The sequence below is a fragment of the Asterias amurensis genome, chromosome 20 (assembly GCF_032118995.1).
Source record: "Asterias amurensis chromosome 20, ASM3211899v1".
Lineage (NCBI taxonomy): Eukaryota > Metazoa > Echinodermata > Asteroidea > Forcipulatida > Asteriidae > Asterias > Asterias amurensis.
This window is the reverse complement of record NC_092667.1, coordinates 15090606-15103281: the sequence shown is the minus strand read 5'-3', so window position 1 is coordinate 15103281 and position 12676 is coordinate 15090606. Positions and strand designations below refer to the sequence as shown.

Sequence of the window (12676 nt, the reverse complement as noted above, 5' to 3'; positions counted from 1 at the left end):
AAATTTTGTCACACATTCTAACAACTCGTGGTAGTAAAATTTCACATGATTAGGATGAGATTTGGTTCAAGTTTATACAATTTTGGGTTAAAACTAATATATGAAAAATATGAAAAACAACAACAGAAACTTTAACTACACAACATCGATTCATTTGTTTATCGTTACCAACCACGAAAGATTGGTGGTTGTTAACTGCTTTTAACAGTTACACAAGTTCCGGCTGACAAGGATATAGTTTGTTGACGTTTGATTTCCAATTGTCCATGGAACGGATAGCAACCGATATATGCAATGAACATTTTATTGATTTGCAAAAATGTTGCAGAAGTAAGTGTTATTTTAACACCATATGGTGTTTCTTTTGGTTCTCTCTTCGGCATTTATGTGACCAACACCCTTGGTGTATATTTTGACACCTAGTTTTGCAGTGAACACATGAAGACGTGCTGGCTTTAAAAGTAGCAAGTTGATTTGTTGCCAAAGGTTTGCCTGGTTTGATTTAGCAGTCGTTTCCGTGCGTAAATATCTATCACCAGCTTTGTAAAGCCCTTAAATCCCACTAAAGAAAACAAAATATCAGATATACGAAAAATAAAATCGTTTTAAACTAAATCAATTGAACGCCTGTACTGTGCTATAATTGTAGGAATATTGGAAAGTTATGAATAGTTTGTATAAGAGACAATATAATGTGACTTGTCTTTGAGTATTGTGGCGAAGCTGCCCACCTATCGAGACTTTGATTAGTACAGATGTCAATAAGTCCGTGATATTACAAAAAGACACTTCAGACATGGTATGACGTTCTTCTTACTAAGCTCTTGAGGATGTAAGGATGCAACACCAATCCCTTCTCTTGTATTCTCAGTTACATCTAGACCCACTCATCTATCTATCCCCAAACCACCACACCCTAGACGAGCAATTCTCAATCAGAGTACCATGGATCTAGACTGTATGTTTGTTCCCCATATCTCATGTCATACCTACATCCCAAAGGAGGCATCCCATATACACCACTAGTGTGCCTAGATTTTAGTTGTCACTTGACCCTGATACTGAAGGAAAATCCATTGCGATGATAAAACGGGACTCAGTAAGGTTGGTGTAGTGACTGTGTGTGGTTGAGGAGACCAACTTGCTATTCTCATGTGAGTTATAAAGTATGGTTTAAACTAACTAAGATATCTAGCTCGGACGTGCCTGTCTGTATGGACGTTCAAGCAACCAACCTGCGGGGTGCGTTCAATTCAAACCCCTTAAGGGGTTGACATACTGTGAAGCTGACATCCAAACGACCAACTATCGAATTGTCAAAGAAGCTATTGGGTTATCATTAGATCTTGGCCCTGTGAGTCTATACACCGTGTGGTTAAGTCATCAGACCAGGGGTGTCGTGGTATCATGGTAGTATGGTCACCTAGTGTTTTCCCAAACCTTATCCATCGGTGTATATGAGTACTGAATCTTTTAGTAGACAAACTAATATGCGCTAGTTGAGCGCGCAGGCTTACTACACCATTGAGTGAATAGGGATTACTTCAACCTAATAACATACGCAGTGTCTGTGTCTCCCTCTTTCCTCCTGTCCGTGTTTTCCCTAGTTCTACAGACCGCCTCAGTTCGTCTCTAGCCGGGCGTGTTTTAACTGCCTTGCCTTGTACATCGCGCGTGTGCGGCTGGATTGCCTAAACGCATCGTAGTCGTCACTCCCTATACACACAGCGACTGAATCTCTTGACCGACAGAAAGCGACTCCGGCATTGACTAGCGGGTATATCCCTCACGATACACCGGCGGTACCGTCGAAATCATCACCATTTTAACCAGGTAGGTTCACCTCAACTGGCTCTCCTAATTAAGACATACTGACAAGGAGATTATTAATCACGTTGTTTTGGTGTTTTGTTTACGGATTTATGTTTTCTTTTCTTGTTTTGTTTTCCCCTTCTATTGTAATGCGGTTGGCCTTGTTAGAACGATCCCAGCAGTCGGTCAGTGTTACTATACCGTTGTATTGAGATCAAGCAATCATGCATAGGTGTGACATTGGCCCTAATCGCTAAACCAAAACATTGATCGCTTTCAATTGCAATTGACCTTCAAATGTTCTATTCTTCAAACTGACTAATGAGGGTTTTTCCAGTTGTTACGGCTGAGCTCATGTTTTCGTAGACATTCAACGTATCGATGGACAATAATATACAAAACCATTTTGACATTTGACTTTTAACCTGTTTGGTTTTGGTGAACTGAATAATATCAACTGACTCCAAATATTGTGTTGGATATGACTTAATTAAAGAGCCACTTTGAGACTACTCCCTAATGAGATATCCTTGTTTTCCCATGTGTATGTTTCATGCTTGTAGTTTCGCCAAGTATAGGCGGGTTGCTGTGGAGTACCAGCGCTCTTCGCACTGGCCGTATCGACGCGTCGTCTTGCTTGACTAACAACTCTCCATCGGACGCGTCAATTTCACCAAGTCTGGTTACACCGTCGCCGGTTTAGTTTCTCTTCAAAAGATCAGCTTTCTTCTCCTTAGACGAGATTTGTGTCTCCTTTTACCGAGTTTTCGTCTTCTTCGCATCTTTAAGGAGCCACATCTCATGACCGACATGTCGTTTCTAGCTTTGGATTCCAACAGTTGGCAGGTAGGTTAAATTCATTTTTATTTATTTATTAAATCAAATCTGGAAGACTTATGAGTATCGTTATGTGATTATGGATAGACCACCAGTAATAATATCATATTTGAGGTTATTTATGAAACGTTTATTGGTAATTTTGTCCTTGAAATTTGGTTGGATGTACAAATCGTCGGATACATCATTATATGTAAAGTTCATCATGGCCGAACCTTAACTTTTTGTTATCACATTCAACTATAACTCCTGAAATAATCATCAGAATGCAACACTAATGGGAGTGTTTAATTAATTTTAAACCCCAGAAAATGTTCCCTATGAAATTGAAATCAGTGTTCATTCTCTGTTATGATTATGGGGTTTTCCATGCTGGAGTTTTAAACCACATCCTAAGTGTATTTACAGCCAATCGTTGGCAAACGATGAACACACAAAGTGGGTCAACTAATTACCCTTCTGTTCAAACTTCACAATAGCCCAGTTGGATGGTTCCTGGGTGTTCCGATATTTTAAGGTTTCTGTTGTTCCTCCCTAAAGTCACCTCTTCCGGATAAAGCCCCCATTTGAACCCGCAATGAACACCGTGCTTGTTCCGTTAAGTGGGTATACAAAGCTCGCATTGCATCAGTTATTCAGTATTGTTGTTTACCTGGTGACAAAACACATACACAGTTTGAAATCATTTATAACATCATCTACTTCACTGTCTAATAAACAGAGTTGTTTCTCTCAGTCCCACTCTTTGCTGATCACCATCTAACCACATTAACGTGCACAGATTGTCATCAACTTCTTGGGCTGTCGTCGTCACAAATGTTTTGATTTTTATCACAAAATGAATACACACATAATCCACGTTTAATGTGTAGATAACTCAAAGCCTAAGCTTTACGATTGCCCGAATCCAGGTGAAGTTCATCCCAACAAATCAATAATATCTTATATCTACGCATAAAATACTAAAACATTCTATGCGTTCAGAAGTAAACAAGCACCTCATGCAAACGTTTACTGTAATTCAATGACGCGGAACTATAATAATTATCCAATTTGAATAAAAACTGATCGTGGAGAGCAGCCAGCATAATTCTAAAGGAAAATAAATCTATAAAAAACATCTCTTGGAGAGCTGCACTTAAGAGCAAGATCGCATCAGTCCAGATTTATCCAAGAAGAATCCTAAGCACGAGGCGTAAGTAGCGTAACCACCGCTCTGCCTCTGAACATCTTACGCCGTGTTAACGTCATGTTTTCCCCATGTACTCACTCCCTGTATTCCCCATAAGATCCCCAAACTCTACAGCGATGATCTCATTATTGTGGATACATCTTATTAGGGGCTTACTCCTTGGGAAGAAGCAGAACAAAAAGAAGTCTGAAATATATCTCCGAAGATGTTAAGACAGAGGTCAGAGCAGAGTTCATGCTAAGATTGGTTTGGATGTTGTCACCATCTTTATTATTATTATTTGCATCTGACTAGTATTTTAGAACAAGTAATGATAATAAAACGAGTAATTGTTTTGCGGGTAAACTTTACATCCAGAAGTGCCTATCTTCTTCACCATCTTGCTTTCAAACATCATCAATATCCATCTTTCGATTTGTCTAATTGTTCTTGTATGTATGCTTCAATAATTACGCCATTCATCCATAAATTGTTTAATTTGTCTGGCTGGTTTTAGAAGTGGTCCGTTGATTAGTCAAGCTTGTGAATCTCGACATTGCAGGAATTATTAGCAGAGGGTCAGGTTGTAAGGTATCGAACCAGTATCCCCCAAACACACAAGCTCATAAGTTTATCAATTAATTAAAATAAATAAACAAATTTAAATAAAGAAGTAAGATAGATAAGTACCGGTGTATAAATAGAACTAATTTTTGAAAAGCACAAATATTGACATAAAATACATGAATGTGGTACCATTCTCAGTTAGTTCAGGGTCATCATTTGTTTCTTTATTCAATGTATTGTTTATGCTATCTCCTTGAAATCTAATTCACAAAACATTCCCCCACTTTCTTAAAATAAGAAAGTAATTTTTCAAGGCAAGGTGTATACATTTCGTATTACTCCACATGTTAAAAAGCCTACAAACTTACTTTGTAAAGAGCAGTGAAAAGCGGTTGATATGGGAAAACACTGTCAGCAATGACCCCCTTCCAAGTTATGTAGTTCTTTAGAGAAAGAGTTCATTTCTCAACCAAAATGTTGAATCAGAGAAAGACTTCAGGCATGAGACTTTTCTTAGACTTCAGTCATGAGACTTTTCTTAGACTTCAGGCATGAAACCTTTCTTAGACTTCAGACATGAAACCAATTTCTTTGACTTCTAGAAGCACACATTTCTATGCAACCAGTGTATTTATGTGTTTACTATTGTGCCTAAATGTTTTTCTGTTTGTTGTTTTGTGCGTTTATTGGGATACACCAAGTAAGAGTACAAGTCAATGACTATTACCAACAATATTTAACACTAGTTAAAATTTGTGTTCTTTTTCGACACATTGCAGTTTCAATTTAACACTGTCCACGTTCCCTTAACAATGTTTTGAGAAAGAAACATTAAACATAATAGTTGCACATTTTCATAAATCTTCTTTTGAAATCAGTCTACAACATGGCGTACTCCGATCGCTACCAAAACGTGTAAACAAACGTGTCTGTAAACAAAATTTAAAAGCGGTACCCGACCAATGACATGTCCTCATTGTATCACGTGACATAGATGATTCCACGATTGTTGTTAAGTACAAATGGGAGAAATATGTTTGTGTGCATCATACAGGCATTTTGTCAAGTTCTCTGAAGTGTCATTTGAGCTCTGAAATGTCATTTCAAGCCAAAGAGCGAACTTAACTTTGGAGTTTGGTTTGATGTTATTGTTTAAATCAACATATAGGGGGGTAATTTCTGCCAAGACAATTATATTGGTGTAATTTTAACACCCCATTTTTCACAGTGTAGTTTAAGTTGCAACAACGAGACTGGTTATTATTCTCCAATAGCAACTTGAAGTAGTCGATTATATATCTGCCATTGTAATAGTTCGATACTTAAACAGTTTTGTTCCGGTTATAGAAAAATCCATGACGGGTGAGCGTATTTCCTCTAATCACATACAAGTACCAAATAAATTTACTTCCGATGCCCCTATATTTCCACAAAACATTAACTCGGTATTCAGGTATCCTTTAAAGAATCTGCTCAATCAAGATTTAAAAGCAAATGGTTCGTGAAACGTTCAAATGTAGGCTACATAAATACAGCTGTTTTCTTTTTCGCTATTTGAAGAGAATTGTCTGAAGACCCAATTCGATACAGATTCATTTCTTACAAATATTTTTCAAGCATGTACTGAAGATGGAAAATAAATTAAAAAAAAAATAAAAACGTGTATTTAGCCCTACTTCTAAAAGGAATAAAGTGTTCTTTTGTACTAAACAATAGATTCACTCTTCCAAAACATATATCATTACAAGATCTTACAAGTCTTAATAAGAACCTTATGTGACATCGTACAGAAAATACATTGAAGTTTTTGAACCTCAAACGTCAGTTTCCAACACTAATGCAATCTTCCGATGATTTTTATAGTATTGTCTGAAAATCAATATAGAAATTAAGCATTTATAGCATAGAAAGGTTCATGATTTGGGTTAAACCTTTAGCATTGTGTTAAATCAGTGGCTTAGTTTGGTGTGAATGGAACTAAAGAACCAAAGGGCGTTAATTATTAAGGTACAATGTGGTTTTACAACAATATTAGACATAATGGTGAAGGTCGACTTGTTCAAATGTGCATTCATAACACGATATTTGGATACAGTGATACAAGATTGGCTTTCTTAGATACAAAATGTCATCACATTGATTTCACATGGACAAATGGAAGCTTCGTAAAATTGTCTGAAGTCAAATAAAGAGAAAGTTTTGTGTCTGACAGTAAAGATCTCGCTCGTGGACTGAAACATAATTAAGGTTTTTTTGTGAGGGTTTCATGGCACAGTTTTAACGGATTGTTTTGTATGAATCTCTGGATTGAACCGTAATAATGATTCCTTACATGTACTTTACTTTGTTATCAACATTTAACTAATGTTCAAATACTGAACATTTCAAACAATCTTGGTTTACGAGACTATCGGCTGTTTCTATCTAAGAGTAATTACTTTAAAATTCAACAAATATTCTCAAACCATTTTAAAACCTTGAAAACATAACATCTGTCTCGGTATTGTGAGACTTCAACATTTCAAAAAGGAAAATCTCTACATAATTATCATTCAAATTTCTAGCGAGTTGCTTGGCGGCTAATGTAAGGATTTTATTTTGTACTTATTTATTATTTTGTTGTTGTAAGTGCTTGGACAGAGGGCGACCTGCCAGCACTCCGGTGCTGCACTCCGGTGATGGGCGGAAGAGTTACGCGGTGCCCGGTCCGTCGGATGCACGTGGCACTACCGTGTCCCGGTCAAGCTCATATTTCAGCATGTACCGGGCGAGTTGTTGAGGTTTGGGCGCCCCGTTCTCGTGTTCAATCGCTCCCGTTTCATTCAACGCTTGTTCCACAGTATTAAATCTCACTTGTTATCAATTAATGCGCATTTGTCCACCTGCTGTGTACGTTGCTGTGTATACATATTTGTTTGGGCTTGTGTTCTCAAAGTTATGTCTGATTATTGGGATATGATATACAACAATTTAGCTGAGATGTTTTTTTTCTTCTTGTCGTTGGAAGTTGAAAGTGGACACTTTTCTGGAGGACACAATGCTGTTGTACACACTATTGCATATTTTAATGGGATTGTATTCAATCTATTTGGTGCAAAGGACAAGTGCATCCCGCCAATTGTGGTTTTAAATTGTTTGGAAATTACTTTTCGTAAGGCTGTTAAGAAACTGTGTTTTTTGGGGGAAATGTTGCGGTTTCTGTACTTGAAATATCTATTCATGTCAGCAAATGGGGGGGGGGGGGGTGTCTGAGCAATCTAAACTGATAAAAGCATCCGTAAATTTCAAGAAGATTACTTTATTGTATAAAATTATACAGTTTTATTGAATTGTTTATTTGCTTGATTTATTTGTTTTTATTGTATTCTTATTTCGTTGTAGTGGCGGCCCACACTCGGGAGTAACGTACAACTAAAAATGGTATTCTTTAAATATTACTCTTTAACTTAAAAGGCATATTTTGTGTGTAGTTTTACAATATCAATACATTAAACTTTTCTTACTGTTTTCGATTTAAAACGATAAATCATTTGAGTTGATGGTTTAGGCAAAGTAAACCTCTTTTCACCCGCATCATTCATGATTCGTGCATAAGAGGCAATGAATTGAAGCTTTACGGGTGATAATTCCTGTTTGGTCTTGGCTATGTGGTGACAACTGTTAGTTAGTGATGTTTAATTTTACTGGATTTTTCTCCGTTAGACGTGAAATCTCGAGCTCACATCGTCAAATTGTTTATTTTATGGTTTACAAAAAGCAAGTTCATCATTCCAAGGTTGGTGCGTATATTTATTTTCTCCGAATACTCCAACTTCGTTTTGCATTGATCATTTTCTTTTATAAAATTTTAATTAACCACCATTACGATCTGCGAGATCTACGATCCGTCGATCGGCGAGACATTAATCAAAAGATCTACAGTAAACACACACCGGTAAACTTAATGTGTTGATGAATTGAACGATGTCATTTATGAAACGGCACGGCATCTATACCTGTAGAGAGCATGAGAGCGAGGGAGAGGGGGAGAGCCGGCGCGGTAGCGGCGTGGTGTTGGGGTGACTGATGGTACGATCGACGGCACATGACAAACCCGTCCACCGGTGAATTACTATCATTCATCAACCAGCACCCTTATCACCAGCACTTAAATAGGCAGAGCATCGGAAACAAATTAGCTAACAAATAACCACGTTATAAGGAATGGGTTGTGTCTCACCTAACAACGGGAATAATGTGGGTTGAGGTCGTACCATTAGAGGGGCCGAGTTGTTTTGGGTTATTAGAACCAATGAATGGGGAAAAACACCCATACAAACGACTGAATTCAAAGACTAGAACTAATTCAATGATGACGCCTAATTAATTGCTTCTTTTACCTTGCAATCTTTTTTTTTTTTCAACTTCTCTGTAGCTTTCACAAAAATGTTCAACTTTCCTCACATGCGCTATTTCAATTAATGTTTTTGTTACAATCTTTATAGCCGACTTGATTCGGTTTTCCCTTCATTTTCTATTTTTTGATTTATCTTTACTACTTCATGCCTTCGTTACAAATGTTTTGACTTGTATTATCTGCCAAACTTTTTTTTTAATTATTTTTTGATGGGGGTGGGGGTTGGTTTTGTTTTGGGGTTTGGGGGTTCAAACATTTTTGTTGAATTACCGGCGTTGTCTTGTGATCATATTTGTTAAACTCGTTACTTTTCTGGTTCGAATATCAACTGAAGAATTTTAATCCGAGGAAAATCGATGTCAATAACGATCTTCAGCATCTTGACTTCTCTTGAAACAATCACGACCAAGTGCTTTCCGAGATGTGTAACATTTAAATAACTCCATTATTTGACGTACTAATTGTGAAGTTTGAATCTGGTCCGTGCGCAGCTGCCACCAGTAGGCAATCTCTCACCCCAATGCACACGGCGCTATCCGCACCCCTTCTCTCTCGACCGTTGAGTAGTGGTCTCACAGGTTGACTTCACACACATCCAATTCTTCATTAATTGAAATGTTGCCATTTTTGATGGACACTCAATCAGCCAAGGCAGTACCCAACACCCGCAACTGATTGTTGTGAGTTAAATGAAGCATATCTCGAGAAAACAAACCGTCACAGTAGCCCGAGTGAAGTTCACCTCACCACCACAGTTTACCCCCCTTGTTTACAGTCAAGACCTTGGCTACCTAACAAAAGCCTTCTACCCTATTCACCTGGTCTTGATGAGTGTAGTTGTTATTACAACCAAGGACAAAACACAGCGGTCAATACAAATTAGTTCCCGCTAGTTTAAGAAAATGAAGTTGTCAAAGTGGGCATATGAAGCCATTCTATGCTGACCGTCGTTTGTTTCCCTTCTACTTTCCATTGCTCTATACCGTCATTAAGGTGAAAAGAACGGCCGGCTTTGAAGCCTACCGAACACCACAATTCGCGGTCATACTGTTCGGATTAATATCAACACCAAACAAAAATTCATAAATAAAAGCTAGGGAACTGTAATGACGAAGTCCGGCCAAACATCAACTTGGTGATGATGTATGTCAATTCTACCGGCCAATGGAGAGGGGTTGGGCCTCGTATAACCTTGGGTAACCTTTGTCTACACTATTACAGGGTCACTTCAAGACCAGCCAAGTTCAAATACAATCAGTTTGCTGAATGGAAAGTTTAGGTCTATGCAGCAAATCGTCGTGATTCAATTAGAATATTGGAAATTATAAACAGTGGTTTTTATCCACAATGAACATTTTGTGTGTGTGGAGAATATCAAATTAATGGTTTGAGCGAAAAAAAAATATATATATTATGATTTTGTATTACTGAATTGAACTAAACTTAAATAAAATATGAATATCAAACGCTGATCATTAATAAACAGTTGACAAAATAACTAATTAATAAATAATAAACATTCACATGTTAGGGTCAGCAACTTAACATGCAATACAATAATAAAATGTTTCTAGTTCAAACTGAGCTGTTTAGACATAACTTTCTTTTAATTGAACACAAAACAAGTTTTTCACACTTCACTTCAAATGTTATGTAAGTTACATTGACATTATTCTTGAGTTCGAAAACAAACCTCAGCATTCTTGATTTAGCTAAGTTTGATCATAATTCGTTTTCCATTGGCAACATACTTAAGGATGAGAAGGTATTAGACACAACAGATTGATTGTATGTGTAACCATCATATATTGGTGTTTTCATGTCTGATAATAAATTAAGAACCAGTCGAATAACATTACTTTGAGTTCGGAATTATGAAGAACTGGTTACAAATTATCAAATGTTTCCACGACATGGCTGAACCATAATGGCGGCTCCCAAGCCCTGTTTATCTCAGGCGACCCTTGACCCAAAACATTTGACTAAAAAAAAGAATATATATATATTTTAAAAGAGAGTGAAACTTCATTATGTTAAAGCCCCTTTGGTTGTCTGGGTCGTACAATTGAGGGGTCCTCTAACCACCATGGTTCCCGGTATGGTGCTAGCGGGCTCCGAGCGACATTCGAGAAGGGTGTTTCTGCACCGACCTACCGCCGAAGCCCCGTCACAAACAATGCATCCCTTTCAACCGAGTTTGGACGAGTATGGCTTTTGCTCATTCAAAAATAGTGTTATACACACTTTGGAGCGCTTTGCGTGCAAACTGTTACAAGATTCGCTGTAGCGAATTGGAGCAGGAACTTTATGATAATCAAGGAGGGAACCTTAATAGAATAATCTCAAAAACCACAGTTGAATTATATGTAAAGACCAGTGACGGTTGTATTAATTCTTTCAAAACCTTTATGCCATGCGCTTTAAGGTTGCAAGGGTTATGATTGGTCAAACATGGCCCCTGTTCAATGGACTTCAATGGACCTATATGTTTTGTTCTGTATCATATTTTTATAAGCGTAGAAGAAATAACATTGCTGGCTGGGTGTATGGTTTTTGCGGTCAGTTCCATCCAATATGACTAATTTGAAATTCAGTGTTGTGTTATAAAAAAGGAGGAAAAAGAGAAAAAAAGGCAAACTGCTATCATCAACAGAATCAGAGCTACAGTGCCCTGTGGTATAATGCCATAGTTCATTGGAACCCGCACGTACCTTGTATTGTCAACAAAGCGACAGTGCCAAATATGGTCATTCTTAATCTTTGCTATGCCATTCACATTCATATTACTAACTATTGCTGGGTTGTATTTAATGACAGAATAAAGGGCCTATATGGCTATGGTCAATGACTTGTTATGAATCGAAGGGGAAAATATTAAGCTATTGTGGGAAGGAGGGTGAACAACGGGTGAGACTAATTGTACTGGGGTAGTCCGTACTCTAGCTAGGGGTCCAACGACCTGCTAGAGTGGTGCCGTCTAAACCCCTTCACCCAATCGCTCGTTATGTTGTTGCTGTTCGTAAGATCTAGTTTAGTAACACATAGCTTTATTTAGAAACCTTCTTGATTCTATTCTGTTGAATATATGCTAAGGAACTCAAATCATTAACAAGCTGTAATTGTACCCGTCTTCTGTCGTTGTTGTCATTTCGTTAAGATCTAGTTTAGTATTAATTTTGTTAAATCCATGCTTAGGAACACAATTTATGAACAAGCTACATTGTTAGTCATGATATATAAGTGATACAGATAGTGAGTTGCTTTTGAATGGTTTTGAATTTTGACAAGTGATTACGTGGAAGGCTGTTTTGGTTTAGGCAAACAACTGATCGCTGTAAGGTTTTCAAACGTATTGCCATCGATGAATACTTTTAAAAATGTTTATAACAAACCAGATGTTGTTGTTGTTTGCACACACATATGTATTTAATGTGTTGCAAGAATTTACTCAAAAGAAGTTTAACTTGACGTACGTTTTGAAAATTTTGGAAAAACCTTTAACGGTTTAAACATGATGGTACGGTTTTTTGTTTTGTTTTTCTTTTAAGTTGGTTTAATTAATTCGTAAATTCAGATTAAAAATTACGAGTTTTGTTTCCCCTTTTTGTGTCCAATAATATCCACTTTGCATAAATGTAATGTGGCCGTTCACAAAACCACGGCTGGAGCTTGGGCTTGGTGGGTTGAGGCCATGTCAGTTATTTAGAAAACGTGCACTTTCCTTACAGGGCTTCAATCAGGCGGACAGGGTCCAAAATGGAGGCTTAGCCCAAGTCGTGGTTTCGAAAATGGCCAAAGCGAAGTCAGTCACAAGGAAGCAAAAAGAAACTATGAATGTATCAGATAGTTCGTATTCATTTTTGTTTTGATAATTATGATTGATTAATTCAAAA

The 12676-nt window shown here is 37.4% G+C and overlaps 1 protein-coding gene across 2 annotated transcripts in view; it reads left to right on the top strand.

Moving 5' to 3' along the window:
• Nucleotides 1-1108: 1108 nt before the first annotated feature.
• LOC139952227 (transcription factor AP-2-epsilon-like) overlaps nt 1109-12676 on the top strand; it is a 149219-nt gene continuing 137651 nt past the window's right edge. Inside the window, exons 1-3 of one of the 2 annotated variants that reach the window (XM_071951291.1) lie at nt 1109-1154; nt 1608-1833; nt 2376-2658. In XM_071951291.1, coding sequence (XP_071807392.1) covers nt 2614-2658 — 45 coding nt within the window. In that variant the 5' untranslated portion in view covers nt 1109-1154; nt 1608-1833; nt 2376-2613. The remainder of the gene's footprint in view (nt 1155-1607; nt 1834-2375; nt 2659-12676) is intronic. The other variant, XM_071951288.1, reaches the window with a different exon arrangement.